The 19344-nt window shown below is 47.8% G+C and overlaps 1 protein-coding gene across 2 annotated transcripts in view; it reads right to left on the bottom strand.

Moving 5' to 3' along the window:
• Nucleotides 1–11297: 11297 nt before the first annotated feature.
• RSPO4 (R-spondin 4) overlaps nucleotides 11298–19344 on the bottom strand; it is a 33940-nt gene continuing 25893 nt past the window's right edge. For both annotated transcript variants that reach the window (XM_083744750.1, XM_083744749.1), the window contains exons 3-6: nucleotides 18290–18478; nucleotides 17107–17250; nucleotides 15930–16115; nucleotides 11298–13850 (exon numbers count right to left, since the gene is read on the bottom strand). In XM_083744750.1, the coding sequence (XP_083600876.1) occupies nucleotides 13768–13850; nucleotides 15930–16115; nucleotides 17107–17250; nucleotides 18290–18478 (602 nt within the window). In that variant the 3' untranslated portion in view covers nucleotides 11298–13767. The remainder of the gene's footprint in view (nucleotides 13851–15929; nucleotides 16116–17106; nucleotides 17251–18289; nucleotides 18479–19344) is intronic.

Genomic DNA, 19344 nt, shown 5'->3' with positions numbered 1-19344 from the left:
CGAAGGTGAGCACTCCTCCTGCGAGTACTCAGGTCTCTCCTTCTGTCAGACCTTAGTCTCTGCAGCTCGGGAGATGTCAGTGGGTTACTAGACCCAGGGGCTGCCTCAGCCTCCCCTGACCCAACCGGTAGTGGAGCAGCTGTAAGTGATGGCCCAGCTGAAGGCAACGAGGTCATCCCCGCATCTGGAGCCAGGGCAGGCTCAGGCCCCTGACTCAGTCCAGCAGGGGTTTGTTGCAGGGGTACCTGTGCAGACTGGGGCTCTTCAGGATCAGGCCCCAGAGTAGGTTCAGATGCCACCTGAGGCAAAGGATCCGGTGCGGACTGAGACTCCTCTGGTTCCGAGTCCCAGGCCATTACAGTTGGCTTGAAGAAACAGTATTTTGTCGTTTGAAAGAGATAGGAGGCAGAGCGAATGGGGTGAAGGCGCCACAGGAATGCAGGGGCCACAGCCCCTCTCTAGAAGGACACTGACAAACTGGAACGTGTCCAGAGGAGGGCAACCAAAATGGTCAAAGGCCTGGAAACGATGCCTTATGAGGAACGGCTAAGGGAGCTGGGCATGTTTAGCCTGGAGAAGAGGAGGTTAAGGGGTGATATGATAGCCATGTTCAAATATATAAAAGGATGTCACATAGAGGAGGGAGAAAGGTTGTTTTCTGCTGCTCCAGAGAAGCGGACACGGAGCAATGGATCCAAACTACAAGAAAGAAGATTCCACCTAAACATTAGGAAGAACTTCCTGACAGTAAGAGCTGTTTGACAGTGGAATTTGCTGCCAAGGAGTGTGGTGGAGTCTCCTTCTTTGGAGGTCTTTAAGCAGAGGCTTGACAACCATATGTCAGGAGTGCTCTGATGGTGTTTCCTGCTTGGCAGGGGGTTGGGACTTGATGGCCCTTGGGGTCTCTTCCAACTCTATGATTCTATGATATGGTACCCAACTTGGCCCAGGTGCCTCATACAAATGCCTTGCTCCACCAGAAGCATGCAAACTCCCCAAGATGGCCCTGGTTTGGTTGTTCCAGAAAGTTCAGATCAGATAGGATCGTCTCTGAATGCAAACTGCCTTGAACCTCTCCCGTTTCACCCTTTCACTGTTTTTTCACCCCAGATTCTGCTTCAGTTGCACACCCTGCTCGTTCTTTCTGCCTCTTAGCCTTGCACCCGTTCTCCAGTCGGAGGCTCCTTGGTTGCAAGAGTTTGGCACCCTGGCCCCGTCCTAGGAGGCAAAGCAGACAGCAAGCCTCTGAAGCAAAGAGTGTTTCTTTCTTAGCACCCCTCTGCTCTTCATGCCATAACTCAGCAAATCCTTCTCTGATCAGGACCAGCTGTGACCTTGCTGGGTTCAGCTGAGCTGCATTCAGATTAGATCCAGGGCTTCCTCCTTCTCTGTGGTCTATTTATAACGTCCCAGGGAAATGAGTCAGGACTCGCCTGCAAACCTTTCTCACATCAAGGGATATTCTCTCTCAAGCCAGAAAGGATTTGGAGTCCTTGAGAGGACATCTGAGACTTCTTGAATAGGATGGGAGAGTCCGTTTGATTTGCATTTAAAGGCAAACCTGCCTGAGTCCCACTTTCTGAAAAGAGACGCAGACCAAAACACAGCTGTCTGTTGAAATTTGCACATTCCCGAATTTTGCAATGCAGTTCTCTGGCTCATTGAAATATACTCAGAGTCGAGAGTGAATTTCATGCTCTTTATTCAGCTCATAGTGGTGAGGAGGAATGGAAGTTCCCCCAGAATGTCTGCTTTATATACATTATTTACACAATGGGCCCAACGTGATTGGCTAATTCCTGGATTCATCTGTAGGCCAATCAGGTTGCGGATTCACTTCCACCTGGAGCTGGATTGGGTGGCTCTGGTGGACCAATCAGACCGCTGCATTCTGGACCCTATTGTTCTAGGATCAATCAGACTGCTGCCTTTTGGATCCTATTCAGCTCAGTACATAACACTCATAAACACAGATACTAGGATACGTGTGCATATATATGCATGTATTAGTGAAAACAACACAGAAAAATGCATTGCATTGGGCCAAATTGCTTTGCAAACATTTGTGCATAAGACAAATTGCAAACAACCAAGTTCCTCAGCACTAAGGAACATACCGGTGAGAAACATTCGCTTTGGTGCCATTTTAATTTTGGGTGTGGATTATTCTCGTGCGTTGAACACCAGCCTGTTATTATATGAATGTATTTGTCATTTCAAATTATATCCTGCCCTTCCTCCCAAAAGAGACATGTTTTGTTGGATACAAACCCATGACTAGGGGGCATCTGGAAACCTAATGGAGAAGCGAGATCTGTTGGGAGCCCCTCCATCCTATGCTCAGGTTGTATATGTGTGTAAATGAAACCATATACAGTGGTGCCTCGCAAAACGAAATTAATCCGTTCCGTGAGGCTCTTCGTATAGCGGTTTTTTCGTCTTGCGAAGCAAGCCCATTGACAGCTTAGCAGATTAGCGCTACAGCTGTCAAGCGGCTTCCAGCGATCAGCTGTTAAGCGGCTTATCAGCAGAACAGCTGATAAGCGGCTTAGCGGCTTAAGAAAAGGGCGAAAAAAGCGAAAAAAACCCGCGGGGGGATGCAAGATTTTTTTCGTCTTGCGAAGCAACCCCATAGGGGAATTCGTTTTGCGAAGCGCCTCCAAAACGGAAAACCCTTTCGTCTAGCGGGTTTTTCGTCTTGCAAGGCGTTCGTCTTGCGGGGCACCACTGTATCCGAAAGACACCACAGTCTCCACATACTTTCATTCCAAAGAAACAGAATCTGGGTAAGCACCTCAAACGCCTGGGGTCTGTCACCCCGGGAGACTGGGGCAGTGTGGAACAATAAAATTAAGGACGAGAAAGAGCTGTGAAGCAGCTTGGGCTCAATAATTCACAAACACACAAAAACAAAGCGAGATGATCTCAGGAACTGCAACCTTCCTCCTGAGCCTTAGATCCTGAATCTCAGGGGTGGAATCTTGGTGATAATGGGTAGATCCTACTTGATTTTTTTAAAAAAAGACCCAAAGTAGTTTACGAGAAAGATAAATCAATAAAATCACCAGTAAGAATTCGAAGCAATAATTTAAGACTTCTGTTAAAATAAAGTTCAAGGGACCCCTGACCATTAGGTCCAGTCGTGACCGACTCTGGGGTTGCGGCGCTCATCTCGCTTTATTGGCCGAGGGAGCCGGTGTACAACTTCCGGGTCATGTGGCCAGCATGACTAAGCCGCTTCTGGCGAACCAGAGCAGCGCATGGAAACACCGTTTACCTTCCCGCTGGAGCGGTACCTATTTATCTACTTGCACTTTGAGGTGGTTTAACCCACACCGCCACCCACGTCCCTTCTGTTAAAATAACTGTAGACTAAAAACAGATTACTGAAATTTCTCCACACTTCTTATTAGGGTCATGTTTTCTGGACCATCTTTGGGGCAAGTGATCTTGTGATGCACACTCCTTCCAGTTAAAATAATTCCATAATCCCAGAGATGGAAAGGCTTTTGTTTTGAGAGATTTTGCTCTGTTGTCAGTCAACAAATGAAAAATGGTTCTACTATAGCTGGCTTTCAAACTTAGTTGATTACTCTCAAAGGAATTGGTAACCGGTTTTTCCATCCACCCCCCTTCTACAGACTTCAGGCCTGGCCACCAAGCCCGGGACATGATTAACGGCAGTCGCAGTTCTCAGTGCCAGGCCAAGCTTGTTTTCGAGAGCATCCCCAGGGAAATTGAAGAGGCCCTCTTTGCACAACAGTGTGTTGCCAACCATAACACCAGAGAGAGAGAGAGAGAGAGAGAGAGAGAGAGAGAGAGAGAGAGAACAAGAACCAGTGACCTCCCATTTCTGGGGACCCCAAACTCTTCTTGTGCATTGCCTCAAGACTACCTGTTTATTGAGCATTCATCATAACTTGCTAGTGCAAAGTCAGATTATATCTAGTCTTGAAAGACCTACACTGGCTCCCAGTATGTTTCCAAGCACAATTCAAAGTGTTGGTGCTGACCTTGAAAGCCCTAAATGGCCTCGGTCCAGTATATCTGAAGGAGTGTCTCCACCTCCATTGTTCAGCCCGGACACTGAGGTCCAGTGCCAAGGGTCTTCTGGTGGTTTCCTCGCTTTGAGAAGCCAAATTACAGGGGATCAGGCAGAGGGCCTTCTCGGTAGTGGCGCCCTCCCTGTGGAACACCCTCCCACCAGATGTCAAAGAGAAAAACAACTACCAGACTTTTAGAAGACATCTGAAGGTAGCCCTGTTTAGGGAAGCTTTTAATGTTTAATAGACTACAGTGGTACCTTGGGTTAAGTACTTAATTCGTTCCAGAGGTCCGTTCTTAATCTGAAACTGTTCTTAACCTGAAGCACCACTGAAGAAGAAGAAGAAGAAGAAGAAGAAGAAGAAGAAGAAGAAGAAGAAGAAGAAGAAGAAGGGGAGTTTGGATTTGATATCCCGCCTTTCACTCCCTTTAAGGAGTCTCAAAGCGGCTAACATTCTCCTTTCCCTTCCTCCCTCACAACAAACACTCTGTGAGGTGAGTGGGGCTGAGAGACTTCAAGGAAGTGTGACTGGCCCAAGGTCACCCAGCAGCTGCAGGTGGAGGAGCAGGGAAGCGAACCCGGTTCACCAGATTACGAGTCCACCGCTCTTAACCGCTACCACTCTTAACCACTACACCACACTGGCTAATGGGGCCTCCCACTGCCGCTGCGCGGCTGGAGCACAATTTCTGTTCTCATCCTGAAGCAAAGTTCTTAACCTGAAGCACTCTTTCTGGGTTAGTGGAGTCTGTAACCTGAAGCGTATGTAACCTGAGGTACCACTGTATTGTATTTTAATATTCTGTTCGAAGCCGCCCAGAGTGGCTGGGGAAACCCAGGCAGATGGGCGGGGTATAAATAAATTCTTCTTCTTCTTCTTCTTCGTCTTCTTCGTCTTCTTCTTCTTGTAATATTTATTGTTATTGTTATTATTGTTGTTGTTGTTGTTATTGTTATTGTTATTGTTATTGTTATCTGAGTGGGGGTGCTTGTGTAATCTCACTGTATACAAGTCGTACAAGTGACAATAGTGTATTTCAATAATATATTGCTGGAGGAATGAAATGTCCCTATTTTCATTGCAGAAATGTTGATGAAGATTGCAGAGCCCAGGCAGGTTCATATGGGAGAATTCGGTCCTTCAGATAGCCTGGGCCAAACCTTCTTAATGGATAGAAAAAATTCTTCATTGTCTTGCAGTACAGCTAAGGTTCTACAACGTGGTTTATTGCCTTCTTCTCACTCTTCAAACCCAAGGTGATGCATTGCTTAGGTCCGAACAACACAAGAGAGACTCTTCGCATTTCTAGTCCTTGTCAGAGATGACGCAAGAGAAACTAGGAGAAATTCTCCCTTTCGCCCTGCCAGGCACCCTGGGCCCGTGCCAGCTGGGCAAATAAACATCCCAGCCGGCTCTGTTTAAATGTTGAGCGGGATCGCTCCTTTGAGATGCTGCCCTTTGGCCTGCAGTTGGGATGGGAACTAGCCCAGCTTTTCCTGTGTCCTAATGGAAACGGGAACGCTTGATGCAAACCCAGCCCACGTTAGGCCGATGGGGCAGGCTTGCAAAGCCCCACTTTGCCCCTCCTGGGAAGCAACTGTGATGCTGCTGCCACTTCTGGGAGGCTATTGCTGCAGCCCCACAGAATCATAGAGTTTTGCTCTATAAGACTCACTTTTTCCCTCCTAAAAAGTAAGGGGAAATGTGTGTGCGTCTTATGGAGCGATTGCTGGCTGCGCAGCTATCCCAGAAGCCAGAACAGCAAGAGGGATCGCTGCTTTCACTGTGCAGCGATCCCTCTTGCTGTTCTGGCTTCTGAGATTCAGAATATATTTTTTTCTTGTTTTCCTCCTCCAAAAACTAGGTGCGTCTTGTGGTCTGGTGCATCTTATAGAGCGGAAAATACGGTATCTAGTCTAACCCCCTGCAATGCTGGAATCACAGCTAAAGAATCCCGCTGTTTTTCTTCAAGCCTGCAAGAAATACTTGGTTTTATACTGGAACCCACAGGTCAAATAACCAGACCAGGTGCAAAACAAGGGGGTGGAACCCTGGAAACCTCCAGGATGGAGAAAACGAGGCATTTCCACCACATATGTAGGGATGCCAGTTCAGATAGCATCCCAGACGCTGAAATTTCAGGACACAAAGCTGAGACCTGGGGCGGGGGGGGGGGAGCATGGCATTGTCACTAGTGGAGGCCATTGGTGATGTTGTTGTGATGATACCCTGATGACGTCATTGGCTGGGCCTTGGAGACGGAGGTTAATTGGGAGAGGGGAGCGGACAGAGCGTCTATGCCAGGGGTCAGCAAACTTTTCCAGACCTTGTGGGGTGGGGGCGGACTATATTTTGAAAAGAAAAAAACCCAGAGATGCATTTGAAATAAAAGCACACATTCTGCTCATGTAAAAACCGCCAGGCAGGCCCCACAAATGACCCAGAGATGCATTTTAAAGAAAAGAACACTTTCTACTCATGTAAAAACAGGCTGATTTCCGGACCGTCCATGGGCCAGATTTAGAAGGTGATTGGGCTGGATCTGGCCCCTGGGCCTTAGTTTGCCTACCCATGGTCTATATCAGTGGTTCTCAACCTGTGGGTCCCCAGATGTTGTTGGACTACAACTCCCATCATCCCTGAGCTCTGGCCTTGCTAGCTAGGGATGATGGGAGTTATAGTTCAACAACATCTGGGGACCCACAGGTTGAGAAAGGCTGGTCTATATGCTATACTTTGCAGGCATCTCCTGCTGAGCTGAAGCTTGCAAGGAGCAGGCACAGCCCTGTTATCATCATAGTTATTGCTGTTACTGCTATTATCACGACTAAAGACCATATTATTCACCTGGACATCCATACTCTCCAACCTGCCACCTTGAGAGAGCCAGGTGAACCTGGAGGTCTGGCAACCCAACACACCAGCGCATCTTTTTGCCTTCCCTCCGCTGACTTGCCCACCAATTGAAAGGGATGGTTCTGAGAGCTTGTATTCTGTCCTAATCGAGCCACACCTGGAGAATCACATCTGGTTCTGAGCACTGGAGTGCTACAAAGGAGGAGAATCCTGCCAAAGGCTAAAGCCACGATCATTTTGTTTCCTCTGTCCAGTTCTCTGCACCACAATTTAAGAAGGATATTGACAAGCTGGAATGTGTGCAGAGGAGGGCAACCAAGATGATGAAGGGGGCTGAAACCAAGACTTATGAGTAAATGGTTGAGGGAGCTGGGTATGTTTAGCCTGGAAAAGAGGAGTCCAAGAGGTGATATGAGTTGGCACATGCTTTGGTTATCTCTCGCTTGGACTACTGCAATGCGCTCTACGTGGGGCTGCCTTTGAAGGTGACCCAGAAACTACACTAATCCAAAATGCGGCAGCTAGACTGGTGACTGGGAGAGGCCACTGAGACTATATAACACTGGTCCTGAAAGACCTGCATTGGCTCCCAGTATGTTTCCAAGCACAATTAAAAGTGTTGGTGCTGACCTTTAAAGCCCTAAACGGCCTCAGCCCAGTATACCTGAAGGAGCATCTCCACCTCCATCATTCTGCCCGGACACTGAGGTCCAGCGCCGAGGCCCAGCGCTGACTTTTAGAAGACATCTGAAAGCAGCCCTGTTTAGGGAAGCTTTTAATGTTTGACGGACTACTGTATTTTAATATTGTGTTGGAAGCTGCCCAGCGTGGCTGGGGAAACCCAGCCAGATGGGCAGGGTATAAATAATTTATAATTACTATTACTATTATTATTATTATTATTATTATTATTATTATTATTATTATTATTGAGAGCCATATGTAAAGGGCTGTCACATGGAAGGTGGAGCAAACTTGTTTTCTCCTGCTCTGGAGGGTAAGACCCAAATCAATTGATTCAAGTTGCAAGGAAAGAGATTCCGACTAAATATTAGGAAGAACTTAAGACAGTAAGAGATGTTTGACAGTGGAGCGGTCTCCTTCGGGAGGTGGTGAACTCTCCTTCCTTGGTGGTTTTTAAGCAGAGGTTGAATGGCCATCTGTTGTGGATGCCTTAGCTGAGATTCCTGCCTTGCAGGGGGTTGAACCAAATGTGACTTGGGGTTCCTTCGAACTCTACAATTCTACAATTCCATGATTCTACGAATGTCGGTGTTGGGGGTTATGGATGGGAGAAGGTTTTGCATTCCTGTTGCTTCCTTTGTCAGTCTCCTGCAACCTGGTGCCTCCAGATGTTTCGGGCTACAACCAGCATCCATCAAAATGTGGTCAATAGACAGGGATGATGGGAGTTGTAGTCCAACTGCACCAGGAGGGCCACATGTTCCCTATCCCTGGCTTAATCCTCCTCTAAATAAGCAAGGCACAACCTTGATGGCAGAAAGTGAGGAGGATTAAAGAACTTTTAATGAGGGTGAATGAGGAGAGCGCAAAATATGGTCTGAAGCTCAGCATCAAAAAAACGAAGATCATGGCCACTCGGCCCATCACCTCCTGGCAAATAGAAGGGGAAGAAATGGAGGCAGTGAGAGATTTTACTTTCTTGGGCTCCATGATCACTGCAGATGGTGACAACAGTCACAAAATTAAAAGACGCCTGCTTCTTGGGAGAAAAGTAATGACAAACCTAGACAGCATCTTAAAAAGCAGAGACATCACCTTGCCAACAAAGGGCCGTATAGTTAAAGCCATGGTTTTCCCAGTAGTGATGTATGGAAGTGAGAGCTGGACCATAAAGGAGGCTGATCGCCAAAGAATGGATGCTTTTGAATTCTGGTGCTGGAGGAGACCCTTGGAGTCCCATGGACTGCAAGAAGATCCAATCTCTCCATTCTGAAGGAAATCAGCCCTGAGTGCTCACTGGAAGGACAGATCCTGAAGCTGAGGATCCAAGACTTTGGCCACCTCATGAGAAGAGAAGACTCCCTGGAAAAGACCCTGATGTTGGGAAAGATGGAGGGCACAAGGAGAAGGGGACGACAGAGGACGAGATGGTGGGACAGTGTTCTCGAAGCTACCAGCATGAGTTTGACCAAACTGCGGGAGGCAGTGGAAGACAGGAGTGCCTGGCATGCTCTGGTCCATGGGGTCACAAAGAGTTGGACACGAATAAACAACTAAACAACAACAACAACATATAATGCACACATTCAGAAGTTTTGGTTGTTTTTTTTAAAAAAGAACGTTTTTATTGGAAAGCAAACAAATCAGACAGCTGCCCTGCTTTTGAAGGTGAAACAGGCAATATACAAAACCGTAGCAGTTGCGGATTTTGCGTTTCACTTGCATTCACTAGAAGGCAACAGCCAAATTGTATTAAATGCAAGAACGGAGTACCAGCCATCCTCTACTCTGTAGCGCCCCCAAGTGGTAGCTGCAAAAAATGTGTATGTAAAAACAAAACAAAACAACAACAACAACAAAAATATCCCTTTCCTTGGAAAACTTTTCTTTTAAGATGTGGTTGTGTCCATCTTCCATGCAATCACATTTGTTTTTTTCAGCCTAAGTCTCGACAAGGTTTCAAACAGATGTTGCTATTTACAATGCATCTTTTTTTAAAAAACAAAAACAAAAATACATTTAAAACAAAATTGAAGAAATAAATCTATATGATGAAGAGCATTTTAAATACATTGACATTCTACAAATAAATTCTCTATATTATATATATATATATATTTATTTATTATTCATAGCAACAATAAAATGTAATTTGCTTTCATCCAGAATCACAGGAACCTATCCAAAAATCTGCATCTTGCTGAAGAAATGTACCTATGTAGGCTTACAGTGCAAGTCTTCTCAAAGGCAAGTAACTAAAGTAAAGTAAAGGGAGTAAATTGTTGGGGTTTTGGACCCTCCACAAACCCTCAGTTGGACAACATAAAGTGGGAAGGGGGAGAGGATTTCTTTATTAAGTATAAAAATTAAGCTGATACTTAGCCACGAGGTCACTATGTAGACTCAGTTCCAAGATGCAGATCGGGGGCTCAATGTGATGCTATTTTGTACTTTCCCCCCTTTCCCTTTCACCCCCCTCACTTCCTGCAGTTTGTGTAACCTCTAGGCTGATGAAGAGTTCTGTGGAACTCAAAAGCTCACGCCACTTTTGTGACGTATTGCTCAGTTATCCCAATAAAGGTCTTGCTCAGCTGTGGGTTTCGAAGGTCGTTCTCCTTCGCCACTTATAAAGCAATGTTGCTTCCTTCGTTTTTCCTGTAGAACTAACAGGAGTTTTCCACTGGGAAGTTCCTCCCTGTTTGGGCCTCGTGGGAAGCCATCGCTGCTATAGGTTTTGGTCATGCAGGAGAGCTTCCTGTGTGTTGGTGTTCACTATATTTTCAGGGAAATGCAACCCTAGGGCCCTGGTTAATTTTCAAGTTGAGGTTTTGTAGCAGGAAGGATTACAGCTATCGGACTGATTTAGCAAATGCGCTTTCTCTCTCACTCGCTCTCTCTCCAAAATTTTGATTTGGAAACTCTGCAACGCCATTGTAGCAGATGGTAGACAGAGGCACAGCTCAGCTCCAACTACAGGATAAAGCCTCATGACCTGTCTGCACAAACTGGGTTGGGTTATTTCTCTTCTGGGCCCTGTCCTGGGGTATTTCAGGAGCTGGAGTCACTTCCAGGAGTTCTCTGGCAAGAGAGTTGTCCTTTCTTGACTCTCCACGCTTGTTGAATCCAAAGTGAGCCCCGATCATAGTTGTCAAACTTCCCTTTTTTTGAGGGAAATTCCCTTATTCCAGCACCATTTCCTGCTGCTATCCCAGATTGTTAGATATCCTGTAGACTGTCCCCAGGACAGGTGAGGCTGTTGATTCCTTATTTTTGAGGCTGCTGATCCCTTATTTTCAAATTTGAAAGTTGACAGCTATGGCCCCGATGGCTCGGCTCCAGGTGAAGTTAGTTGCCCTTAATTCCCACTGAAATTGATGAGACGTAAGTCGTTCAGCGGCGGAGCAAGCCAATTGGGCGCCTGGGGCTGTGTGCATGCCCTGTGCCCAGGGGCAGGGCCAGCTACCCGTGGGGTGGGGTTAGTTGCCCGCAGGGTCTCCGAGTCGTCTGCCTGCCTCCTCCCACTCAGCTGCCCCACAGCTGAGTGGGAGGCCACAGGTGGAGAGTTTGGGACAGCACAGAGCCTGCGGGCACCCAAGCCACCGCGTCACTCCCAGAAAAGATGCGTGGCTTGGGCGCGCTGCAGGCCCCGCAGTGAGTGCCGCCGGCATTTTGTCACCCCCCTTAGTGGTGACACCTGGGGCAGTCCCCCCACCACACCCTCCTTCCTCCGCCCCTGAAGTCGTTATGGCCAACTTGTCCCATTGATTTCAATGAGCCCTAACTTCAGCCAATCTAGCCTGCATCCAGCCCACTGAATAGTGCCGTTCGGGCTGTAGCCTTAGAGCACCACTTGCTCAGACCCCAAATCCTTCCCCATCCCCCCCCCCTACAGCGTTATGCATTCATTCCGTAACAAATTTTAAAATGCACCAAAATTAAGCCAATAGCTCGCAAATGCCAATAGGGTTGGGTAAAACTAGGTTCATGACTGATATCCCATATGCACTCGTTTCTCATGTGTCATTCAGGATTATGTGGAAAGTTCCTGCAGTAGAAGTGGAAACAGGAGACATTTTGTTTTCCCAGAATGCCCTGGGTGTTGCATCGTTCCAGGTCGTCTAATGGCAGCTGGCACTCCTCTCCCCGTGCTCCAGAATGACACGACAACCAGGGGCATTCTGGGAAAATAAAGCAAGGGTTGCTGGGAAGATGCAGCCAATGAAATCAAGCTCTGCTGCCACTGCTCCAAATTTGGGGGCCGAGCCACAATAAACGAGGAAAGGAAGGAAAGCCTACAGAAGAAAGGAGCTTTTTTGCAAGTGAATAACGAGAACAACTGCCATTTCAATAAACAACGAAAGGAGTGGCGTTATTAAGGCCAAAACAAATGGAAGAACAATATGGGGGGGGTATTCATGCACCCCTCATGGTCGCCTGAATGGAGAGAAACCACTGGAAGCCTTTCAAAGACTTCTTTGACATGGAGCCATCTTCTGTCCTGGCTGCAGCAAGAGACTCTCCAACAAAAGTGTGCTGGGGAAGCAGCGGAGAAGGTGACCTAGAGGTCTCAACAGGTCTAGGGCTTTGCTTGCTGGACTCTACACATGCATCAGTGAGCCCCTGTCAACTGCCCAGCCATCATATCTCCTCCTGTGTGAGGAAGGTGGAGATCAAGAGACACTCCGGGCAAACCGCTTTGGCATCTGTGCAGAGAGGATTCTGCCTTTATGGGTTCCAAGTGGGGAAGGGAGGCAGGAGAGAGAGAAGGCAAGCATTGCACGGCGGCCTAGCAAACGCATTGAAAGACTTCCCGGCCTCTTCTTAGGAGGAAAGATACTCTGAGGGGCTGCTAGATCCTAGCCAGCTTCTTCCGTTCATCAGTTCTGCTAGGTGAGCTCTCACCCAGGCAAAGGGTGCAAGGCAGTTGGGTCAGCCCATTTGGGAAAGCCAGAAGAGCTGGGTATCCACCCACCTGTGAACACCTGTGGTATATTTGCATTGCTTTGGAAGGAGATAAACACAAGCCTCTTGGGAGAAAAGCAATGACAAACCTAGACAGCATCTTAAAAAGCAGAGACATCACCTTGCCAACAAAGGTCCGTATAGTTAAAGCTATGGTTTTTCCAGTAGTGATGTACGGAAGTGAGAGCTGGACCATAGACAAGGCTGATCGCCAAAGAATTGATACTTTTAAATTCTGGTGCTGGAGGAGACTCTTGAGAGTCCCATGGACTGCAAGAAGATCAAACCTCTCCATTCTGAAGGAAATCAGCCCTGAGTGCCCACTGGAAAGACAGATCCTGAAGCTGAGGCTCCAAGACTTTGGCCACCTCAGGAGAAGAGAAGACTCCCTGGAAAAGACCCTGATGTTGGAAAAGATGGAGGGCACAAGGAGAAGGGGACGACAGAGGATGTGATGGTGGGACAGTGTTTTAAAAGCTACCAGCATGAGTTTGACCAAACTGCGGGAGGCAGTGGAAGGCAGAAGTGCCTGGCATGCTCTGGTCCATGGGGGTCACAAAGAGTCGGACACGAGTAAACGACAACAACAACAAACACAAGCCTACAAGCCACCAAGTCAGGGTGACTTGCCACCTCTGGAACATAGAAGAATCTGCCTCGTACCAAGTCAGGTCATTGGTCCATCTAGCTCAGCTTGCCTACACTGGCTGGCAACAGCTCTCCAGGGGTTCAGAGAGGCCTTTTCCAGCCCCAAACAGGTGCTCCACCTTTGAATTACAGCCTCTTTCCGTCCTTTGGGCGACGTCATCCTTCTTCACTCTTCTCTGAGTCCCTCTGGGGTGCCTTTCCAGTTCAACGAAGGCTGTGCAAGGAGTGTCAGCGACACAACGGCGTACGGCCCCCGGCATCCTTTTCCATACTGTTCTGTCTGTGCCGGCAATCTGGGGATGATGTGTGTGTGGCAACAAATTAGGACCTCTAAAGGAGAAACATCTGACAGGCCGCAAACGCTTCCTTTTCGCTCTTGCTGGAAAGAAGGATTGTGCAACGTGATCTGGATGGAAAAGATGGAAAAACAACAACAATGCAAAAATAGCTGAGGAAGGAACCTCGCAGAGGCAGAGAGAGAAGGTCTTTTTTTCGTCCACTAGGATGCCCCCTGCTGGACTGCCTCATGTACTGCTCCCCTCCCTGACATTTCCACTTGCTCTGACGGCGATTAAATAACCATGAGAGATTCCAGCTTTTTCTTCCTCCTCTGTTTCCTCTCCCTTTTTGCGTTCTTTTTCTTTTCCTTGTTCTCTGAAAGGCAAAACCAGAACCATGTTTAGTTCAGGGGGTTGTTTCATGCCACATGCAAAAAACAACAACAACAGAAGCCTTGGGGATATGCATTACTTTTAGCACTGAAAATATCATTTCCAGGCTCCGTAGAAATAATTTAGTTTCAGATGTGGATTTAGAGGTAGTAGCAAACCTCCTCACCGCTGCAAAAATATGTGTAGGAAATAACTGCTGGGGGGCAGGGAGGAAAGTAGCGAATTCCCCATGAGAATGAGATGGTTTGATGACTCTAGTATCCCACAATACTATCTAAATTAGCATTTTATAGGAGATCAGGTCATGAACAGCCCTACAAGTCTTTAGGGTGCTTCCAGACACCCTATTTGCTGAGCATTCACCCTGATGTGTTTGCAACCAGATTAGATGATGCTGGCAATTTAGCAAGCATTTGCTTCAGTTGGTTAGCAGGGAGGTTAGACGACAGTTGCGTCAAAGGACTTTATTTATTGCAAGAAGTCCCAATCAACTGCGATTCTGCAACCTGAACATGCCAGTATGTAACTGAATCTCACCGGAAAAGAGCAAGAGCCTAGAAGGACTCTGAGAGTGCTGGTCTTAAAACAATAAAACACTTACACCATTCTGAGGACACCATTTAACCCATCTAAAAGCAGTTTCAGTTAACAACATTATTCCATCCAGAGATCTGGAGAATGCCAGCCATAGCAGCATCCTGCTCGCAGGAGTGGAAGTATTATGGGATGGGAAATAGGTTGCTTAGCCTCCTTGCCCACCCACCGGCCACCAACCCGCATCTTGTTCTGTTTCCTGTTAGTGATGGTTTGCTGCCATCCTTTATTGTTTCGCAATTGCCATTTGGTGAGTCTTGGGGGGTGCTGGTGTTATTTAAAACATCCTTGCCTTGCTTTGTAGTGTATTCTCTATTTATTTAATGAATTGTAGGAATCTCAATGCCACTCAGCTTCTAAAACGCTCTTCCTTTCACACAAGTGTCCCGACTGGACAAAATTTGGAGCAGTGTGAACTTTCAGTCCCCAGAGCATTCGAGAAAGTGGGAAGTGGGGAGATTCGCCTTTCAGTGCAAACAGAGACAAATTTCACAGCACCTTGCGGGGAACTGCCCTGCGCAGCCAATGCAGAACTGCAATCCATGCACCTGCCGACCCAGTGACATCACCAGTTGATTGGCAGTTGATTGGCAGATGGGCAGGGCCAGATTTCGGTTTGATGAGGCCCTCAGCTACTGAAGGTAATGGGGCCCTTTATATGTCTAGCTGTCCTTTGTCAACAACAAATTGTTGCTGATTTTTGTGTTGAATATATGCTAGACAGCAATTTATGGACCTAATAGGTATCTAATGCCATTTGCACATGTGGCTGTGCAACTAGTCCATGCAGAATGTATGCACCCTATATACAGAAATGAGGAAACCAGTGATATTTTAGGGAGCAGGCTAGCAGGTGGGGCCCATTACTTACATCATAGGAGCCTACACAACACAAAACAGTGTTGCTGTATGTAGGTTTTATTTTATGTGGGTTTTTTATCCTATATTTTGGAAATCCAGTTTTTTCCTTTAAATTTTTTTTTGGGGGGGGCCAAGAGAGCGGGGCCCTAAGCTATAGCTTGTTTAGCTCAGGTTAAGTACTTAATTCGTTCCGGAGGTCTGTTCTTAACCTGAAACTGTTCTTAACTTGAAGCACCACTTTAGTTAATGGGGCCTCCTGCTGCCACCACGCCGCCAGATTTCTGTTTTCATCCTGAAGCAAAGTTCTTAACCTGAAGCACTGTTTCTGGGTTAACGGAGTCTGTAACCTGAAGCGTATGTAACCCGAGGTACCACTGTACATAAATCTGGCACTGCAGGTGGCTGTAGTTTGGAGGGGAATTGCCTCATGGGCTGAACTGGATCTCTTGGCGAGATAAACTTCCCATGTGGACCAGAGAGGTTTCCCAACCCTGTCTGGGATTCAGAAACACTGGCAAGTGCCAATCTCTTTGCCCCCTCCTCACAGCAGGGCTACCCCTCCCTCCCTCCCTCCCTCCCTCCCTCCCTCCCTCCCTCTGCACCTCACCTCCCGGACAGATCTTCTTCAATCGGCACTTCCTGGACTCAGAGAGCGTCTGGCACGCGGCCACCTCATCTTTGCTGGGCCTGAGGACCTCGCGGACCCGGGTCGTCGAGCCCCACTTGGAGCCGCACGTCCGTCCTTGGTTGTTGCAGGGGCTCCAGCTGCCCCAGGGACCCACCTCACATTTTTCTGGCAGGGGTGAGATAGGAAGAAAAACCCACAACCACCATGTCAGAAAACAGGAAGCCAGCTTGGTTTGTGCTTTCTCCATCTAAGTCAGTGGTTCTCAGATGTTGTTGGACTACACCTCCCATCATCCCTGAGCTCTGGCCTTGCTAGCTAGCGGTGATGGGAGTTGTAGTTCAACAACATCCGGGGACCCGCAGGTTGAGAAAGGCTGATCTAAGTCCAAGATTATTTCAGGGGCAGGGAACCCAGGGGCCAGATTTTCTTCCATGGCCTGGAGACACTCCATGGGCTAGTTAAGAAGATCCTGGGGTTGCATGTGGACTGTGCACCTGAAGTTCACCACCTGTCAGGGACCGGTTGGACGTGGAGGAACCAGCTGGGGAACCCCCATGGGAAGGAGGCTTAGAGTCTGGGGATTGGTGGTGGGCCAGGTTGCTCGCCGGAGCAAGACGGTTTGAGCATATTACACCAATCCTGGTCCCACCACACTGGCTACCAATGAGTTTCAGGGCCCAATTCAAAGTGCTGGTTTTGACCTATAAAGCCTTAAGCGACTTAGGACCACAATACCTCCAGGACTGCCTCTTTCCATATGAACCTACCAGGACCCTCAGATCATCTTCTGAGGCCCTCCTTCGTGTGCCTCCTCCTTGAGAGGTGCGGAGGGTGGCGACACAAGAGCGGGGCCTTCTCTGCAGTGGCTCCCCATCTGTGGAATGCTCTGCCCAGGGAAGTTTACCTGGCACCTTCATTATACACCTTTAGGCGCCTTTAAAATACCTTGGAAACTGAATTTTATTTTTGGAGATTTTGCCAACTTTTCTCCAACTTTGTGTCCAGATTTTCGCTTTCTGAAATACGGCAGCCCTAATGTATGTGTATACATTTTTATTTAATGGAGGTCACTTGGAGACCTTTGAGTGACAAGTGACTGATAAGCATCCCTAACAGGGCCTGGGGTGGGTTCTTTGTGATTCCTTGCTTGGCTTACCTTGGCATTCCCGGGTGCTGTGCTGGGCCACAGTGTCCTGTGGACACGAACTGAAGCATTTGCCTTTGTGCAGGTAGAACTGCTCTTTGCATTTCATGCAGAAGTCTTTGCTGAAGCAGCTGTCGCAGCTGGGAGACCTGCACTCTGCACGGGGCAACAGAGAATAAAGTGGGAGAGAGGGAGGGAGGTCAGCAACACCTTGCCATATATTTATTTCTTCCTGCATATCTCCAACCCACTTCCCACGGCAACAGGACTCTCCCAACTCTACAGTTCTGTGATTCTATTATTCTAACTAGTGATGGAGGAAGCTGCCAATTTCATTTTCTTCCGGGTTTGCATTTTCAGCCTGTAAGTTCAGTTCAGCTTATTTATCACTTTATCAGTTTGCTATTACATCATCATCATCATCATCATCATCATTATTATTATTATTATTATTATTATTATTATTATTATTATTTAAAAATCCATACGCTTTTCCGCACATTTTTCATGAAATATACACAGTTTTGCAAACAATTCTGCCCATTATAATGCACTCTTGTATGGTGTTTAAACAACATGTGCATTTTTCTACATAAGATAAAGGTAAAGGGACCCCTGACCATTAGGTCCAGTCGTGGCTGACTCTGGCGTTGCAGCGCTCATCTCGCTTTATTGGACGAAGGGAGCCAGCGTACAGCTTCCAGGTCATATGGCCAGCATGACTAAGCCGGTTCTGGTGAACCAGAGCAGCGCACGGAAACGCCGTTTACCTTCCCGCCAGAGCGGTACCTTTTTATCGACTTGCACTTTGACGTGCTTTCGAACTGGTAGGTTGGCAGGAGCAGGGACCGAGCAACGGGAGCTCACCCTGTTGCAGGGATTCGAACCGCCGACCTTCTGATCGGCAAGTCCTAGGCTCTGTGGTTTAACCCACAGCGCCACCCGCTGTATACTTTCCCCTATTAAACACGTTTTTGCAATACTATTTGTCCGGGGAACTGCAGAGCAAAATTCAGAGGAGTGCAGGTTCCGAAAGAGAGCTGCATTTTGGGAAATGAAAATGAGGTAGCTTGGCTTTGCAATTCCCCTCCCTAGCTGCAACCTCCAGAGAACAGAGAGGCCAGACCTCTGAAGGGCCAGCTATAAGGAGCCCCACTGGGATAGGAGAGACCCGCTTGCGTAATCAGCCACCTACTAATGCAACGGTTGACCTCTTGGCCTCGCACCCCAAAGTATCCAGGTGGACAGGCATGGACGCAGGCCCCATACTGCCGGATCCCGTCCCTCCAGATGAGCAGGAAGAGCCTCTGCTGGCAGGAGATGCAGCCGTTGTCCTCCGAACACATGACGCACCCGGTGCAGTTCTCAAACAACGTGGTGCTTACTGGTAGGGAGAGAGAGGAATCAGAGATGGGAAAGAGGCAGAGAAGAGGGACTACTGATAGCATGAGCAGTGCCGGATTTACATATAAGCTAAACAAGCTATAGCTTAGGGCCCCACTCTCTTGGGGCCCCCAAAAATATCTAAAGAAAAAAACTGGATGTACATTTCCAAGATACAGTCATACCCTGGGTTACAGCTGCTTAAGGTCGCATCTTTTCAGGTTGCGGACTGCAGAAACCTGGAAGTACCAGAATGGGTTACTTCCAGGTTTTGGTGGTCACACATGCGCAGAAGCGCTAAATCACATTTTGTGCATGTGCAGAAGTGCCGAATTGCAACCTGCGCAACCCACACGGATCACCTTTGCAACCTGAGCGTCCACTGTATAAGATAAAAAAAACATAAAGTAAAACCTACATACAGCAACTGTGTTTGTGTGTTGTGTAGGCTCCTATGATGTAAGTCATGGGCCCCGCCTGCTAGCCTGCTCCCTAAGATATCACTGGTTTGCTCTTTCTATATATAGGGTGCCTACATTCTGCATGGACTGGTTGCAGGGCAACATGTGCAAATGGCTTTAGATAACTAATAGGTCCATAAATTACCACATAGCATATATCCAATGGGACGTGGGTGGTGCTGTGGGTTAAACCACAGAGCCTAGGGCTTGCCGATCAGAAGGTCAGCAGTTCGAATCCCCATGACGGGCTGAGCTCCCATTGCTTGGTCCCTGCTCCTGCTCACCTAGCAGTTTGAAAGCACGTCAAAGTGCAAATATATTAATAGGGACCGCTCCGGCAGGAAGGTAAACGGCGTTTCCGTGCGCTGCTCTGGTTCGCCAGAAGTGGCTTAGTCATGCTGGCCAG

Source organism: Podarcis gaigeae (assembly GCF_964106915.1).
Source record: "Podarcis gaigeae genome assembly, chromosome: 6".
NCBI lineage: Eukaryota > Metazoa > Chordata > Lepidosauria > Squamata > Lacertidae > Podarcis > Podarcis gaigeae.
Note: the sequence above shows the minus strand (reverse complement) of the source record. Positions and strands in the feature narration are given on the sequence as shown.